The 4652-nt window shown below is 39.5% G+C and overlaps 3 protein-coding genes across 3 annotated transcripts in view; all 3 read left to right on the top strand.

Annotated features, from left to right (window-relative positions):
- Positions 1 to 772, top strand: part of CBG05297 — a gene marked incomplete at both ends in the record, with an annotated part of 6138 nt that extends 5366 nt beyond the window's left edge. The window contains one exon of the mRNA XM_045240407.1: positions 420 to 772. Within this exon, the coding sequence (XP_045092900.1) occupies positions 420 to 772 (353 nt within the window). The remainder of the gene's footprint in view (positions 1 to 419) is intronic.
- A 501-nt stretch (positions 773 to 1273) lies between these two features.
- CBG28021 lies at positions 1274 to 2453 on the top strand (the record flags this gene model as incomplete). The annotated part of the gene is made up of 4 exons (XM_045240406.1): positions 1274 to 1573; positions 1623 to 1724; positions 2012 to 2218; positions 2358 to 2453. The coding sequence occupies 4 exons, from the start codon at positions 1274 to 1276 to the stop codon at positions 2451 to 2453; spliced, it is 705 nt and encodes a 234-aa protein (XP_045098416.1).
- Positions 2454 to 3245: 792 nt separating this feature from the next.
- CBG28020 lies at positions 3246 to 3978 on the top strand (the record flags this gene model as incomplete). The annotated part of the gene is made up of 2 exons (XM_045240405.1): positions 3246 to 3389; positions 3862 to 3978. The coding sequence occupies 2 exons, from the start codon at positions 3246 to 3248 to the stop codon at positions 3976 to 3978; spliced, it is 261 nt and encodes an 86-aa protein (XP_045098415.1).
- Positions 3979 to 4652: the final 674 nt, after the last annotated feature.

Genomic DNA, 4652 nt, shown 5'->3' with positions numbered 1-4652 from the left:
GAACAGATGTATGAACAAAATGAAGGCATTGAGAATGAAACAAACGAAAATTATTACTAAGCTGATCACTTTTTCTCTAAATACTACTCCGTTATAAAAAACATTACGTTATCTTAATGATAGTACGAAATTTCAAACGTGCGTTAAAAAAACCAACAAAACAACATAAAAATTCGATTGGTAATTGAAAATTCAATAAAAACAGGATTTATAGGGTTTTCCTGAATTCCCAAACGCAAACTTCGCTCCGGGCCGTTATTTTCTTTTTGGACCATTATTTTCCCTGCGGACTGCTATTTTCATTGCGGACCGCTGTTTTCACTGCGGACCGTTTCTCTAGGGACCGCTGAAATCATATAAAGCCGAAAGTTCCATATCTAAGAAGTATATTTGAACATTAAAAAAACACGAATTTTCAGACCGCTCACCAATGTTCAACTGGCCGGAATGCCCAGTGAGGGACTTCTCTGAAAGCGACGAAACCACTCGGGACCGTGACGAGCTGGTGCTCAAATTCATCAACATAAGAATTTCGGATCAGTTTACAACTTGTATGCTGCAGGACTTGTTCTACAGTTTCCTCGGACGTCATTACAATTCCAACTTGGGTCCTATCCTGGAGCCGTTGGCGAGAATTCGCATGGAGCGAGAAATAACCCTTGCTGATGATTGGGAGCTGATTGTCAGAATGCTCAACAAACGAGAGCACAGAGCCGAGTGGAATGAGTGCTACTTCTACTATATGAGATCGACTGATAAGACTCGATTCTGATATATTGAAAAAGAGAGGATCAATTCATCGATTCGTTTCAACCTATAATTTATTTTTATAATAATAGTGCGTAACGAGTTTTTCTCCCAATAATTTAAATAAATTAATTTGTCTTAAAATGCCTTATTTTAATGTGTTGTGAAAAGAATACAGAAAAGTGTATTTTTCCTGCATGAAACTTTCAAATTTTCAAACAGTGGCCAATGTCTTCCTTAATCGCACACCCATATTCATGGATTTGACCTGCGACGAGAGGGTTCAGACATAGACAGAGAGGAAAAAAAGGAGAGATCTTATATTCGCGGCAGGCGAACAACACTCTGCGCACACACACACACACACACGCATCATTCGTCTTCGTTATTTTGCGTGCCCCAAGCATTTTCTTGCGCACTCTTCTTTGCAAAAATCGATATCTCGCACCTGTTCTTGTGCGCATATTTTCGAAATCATTGACCCGTTCAGTTTCCAAAAATTTTCCTTCCTAATTTCAGGTCTAATATGTCATATCTCCTTGGTGAAACTGAAGCAGACGTGTTGAAAGTGTACGTCAAAGTGCTGGAAAGAACGAAAAAACCGGCTGAGAAACTTGGAATCGCGGTTTTCGTCATGCCACTTGCCAGAAAACTATATAAATGGAAATTGATCCAAACACCGGTATGGAAACGAGAAGAAGCTCGAAGATTTGGATATCCATTCGATGAAACTCAATTTTCGCCAGAGATCAGGCAGGCGTTCGTGGAGGTAGATGAAATGGAGAGACAACGACTTGTTGCAGCACATATAGAACGGAGACGAGCGGTCAGTTTTGTTCAAGGAAAAGGTAGAAAAACGCTGATTTATTTTTCAGTGGGCTGAAAAACGATCAGCCGAGGAAAGTGCCAATCAAATCAATGGTGCTCAGAATGCGGAAAATTCTAGAGAAGCGTCTTGTCAGGAAAGCGGAGACATGGTGAGATTTTGATTTGTTTCAGCGAATGTATGATAAAGAAGAGGAACTGATTCTTACAAATTCTGGGAAAGAGTTGAGCATCCATTTGTCAAGCTGCCCATGTGAACGTGGGTCTTGGACAAGGCTGCGGTATGCCCAAAATTCGGGCGTTTGCAAGCCAATTGCCCAGACTTTCGACGTTAGCTAGCCAAGTGCTTGCCCAATTTCTCTGAAAAGTGTCCGAAATTCGCCAAATTTTTCTAGAGTATCAATTTGCATACAAAAGTACACGCATTTCAATTTTGCAGCAAGCTACTGAAGACAATGAAGCCGCCACCGACTCAAACGGAGCTGAAGACAGCGTCGACCGACTTGATGCTGAAACTGAAACCGTCGCCGCTTTGTGCATGATGGAAGACTCAGGGAATTCACGGACCGCCGTCCCAAAGGCCCCAAAAAGAAGTTCTAAAGCTAGCGATAGACAGGAATCTCTAAAGAAGCGTTCGAAGATTGAGGTACGTGGCAGATTCAGTAACTACTGTGGTAGAAGAAAAGCTGACGCCTGTAATTTTGTCTTCTCTTTGCCATTTTAACTGGAATCTTCACGTTTTTCAACTAATCAGACTGCATTTTTGCTCATTGGCATTCTTTCAGGCTCCAACCGGATCAGAGGAAGAGGACGACGGAAATTTGGAGTCAAGCTCGGTTTTCACTGGTCCAATGAATCCTGCTATCCCATCTTCTTCATAATTATAAACCAATGGAGTTCTCGATCATCTTTGTTTTTTCTCTCTTTTAACGAGTAATTTGTGATTTTGCTGTCACCCATTCCGAAATCCTTTTATTATTGTATGCCGGTCATATTCGTTTCTTTTCTGACTCTCCTTTTTTCGAACTTTTTATCTCATTTTTTGTTATAAATGAAATACCCGTCAAATTGTCTGATACATATGGCGTAGATTCATCGATTTCACTGATAAATTTCGTTTTCCAATTTTGTTTTGTTTCTGAAAAAATTCTGATGACCAAAAAGAAGAATATTTCTTGCCGGTAATGTTGGAAACCTGAAAAGAAAAATGTTTTTTGTTTGGGAAACACAGCGCAGCCAGCTGTCGCCCACACCGCAAACACCGCTACGCACACATGCAGACTGCGACGTCTTATGTCAGTTCTTCACTATTTAATCCTCTCAGAGAATTTTTTTACATAAAAAGTAGATCAGTAATATTTTATGAATTTTTAAAAATTATATGGTAGCGTATATCAGGTTTCTCAACTTTTTATTGATTTTTGACACATGCCGGTATTAAAAATGGTATTTTGCGTAGAATTTTTCCTGTAAATCACTCTATTTTTGTTTGCGTATTTTTGCATGGCATCGTCTCCTTCTTCGTGTCACCTCTTCTCTTTCTCAGCTTCTCAAATATAAAAGACCGTATTTTCAGCAGCAAAATGCATCAACACTCAATTCCGTCTCGACAATCTATTGTTGAGGAGCAAGTGGCGACGAACGTTTGTAATCAACCGGAGAAGTATGCTGAAATGTCCGATGCGGAGCTTGAAGCGGTTATTGCCCTCTGTTCGATGATGTCTGTTGACGACGATTTCGCTCCACCAGCTCCGAAGAAGAGATGCGTCGAGGCTGTAACTCCGCCAAAGGAAAAAGGGAACAGCAAGGGAACAATTGTGAGTTTTTCAAATAATTGATATTGAAGCGATGGGTAGATTTCTGGAAAATATTTATCTGGAATCATGAAACGAAATTTCCCAATAAGTTGATCGAGGCAAGACGCCAAAAGAAGTTTTGTCAGATTTTTTTAGACAACCCCATGAGAAGCTGAACTCATGAGAAACATTTCAAGTGCACAGTGCCGTTACCGGCTGAGCTACGGAAGCGGCAAACCGGCTGTCGACCGATGGCCATAAGTTCGGCGCGAGTCCGTTCCCTAGACTGTTCCTCAAACTGTTTGCTGTCTCAACTCCTTTGTGAAAAATATCCGGGTCTCTTAAAATTGGTATCAATTATGGTTATCTGTTTCGGAATTTGACCAATCTCGTTTGAACCATGATCAGAGCTAGTAAGAATCGTGCCACTGCCTTATCATTTGCAAAAATCATACGTTTCTTCAAGTCGTGTAGCATCATCTTTTTTTTCCAGGTCCCTAAGAGTTCCACCTGCCAAGCTGCTTCTTCAATTCTGCCTACCAAAAACAGTATCGATATCAAGAAAAAATATGCTAACCAGGAACCGTCCACATCATTCTCTGGAAACTAGTGATACGTCTCTCTTGATACGTCTTCTGTTTACTCTTCTATTCCAACACACCCGGTCTCATCAGATTTCTATTCTACCTCATTTCCTAGTGATCTTTTATTTTTCAATTTTTCAAATTTGAATCCAATGAATTTTTTACTGTCTCTCCTCCTCATGATGTTGAAAAACCTGTATGGGTCTCTGAGAAACTGTGCTAAAGATGCGAGTGATGTATGATAATAGGTTTAATGAGTTTTGAAACTAAAATATTGTATAAAAAACTTTTAGAAAAAATCTGGTTTTGTCATAAAATTTTGTCTTTTGCAATTTAGTGGGAATTATATATTTGTGACAATGCAGAAATTGAAAATGGTAATGGGAATCACGTTTCTGAACATTTTTATTTTTCCAGGGTAGACAACAAATCTGAGAAACGAAGAAAATGCAGAGCTCAGAACTTCAAAACTGCGATTTTTTTAAATTTGATTACTCGAATCAATCGAACTCGATTTTGTATGAACTACAGTACCTAAACAGTAAATTTGAAAAAATGAAAGTTCCAAGCTCTGATATGATCTAATTACCGACAACTGGAATTTGAAGCCTGCAAAACTCAGAGGACATCTGACCTATGACCTCGTCGTTTTCAGAAATGATGAAAACCAACAAAACTTCCGTGTTATCACATCTTGACA

Source organism: Caenorhabditis briggsae (assembly GCF_000004555.2).
Source record: "Caenorhabditis briggsae complete genome, chrX, whole genome shotgun sequence".
NCBI classification, from domain to species: Eukaryota; Metazoa; Nematoda; class Chromadorea; order Rhabditida; family Rhabditidae; genus Caenorhabditis; species Caenorhabditis briggsae.
The sequence above is the reverse complement of the archived record's forward strand: the minus strand, read 5'-3'. Positions and strand labels throughout refer to the sequence as shown.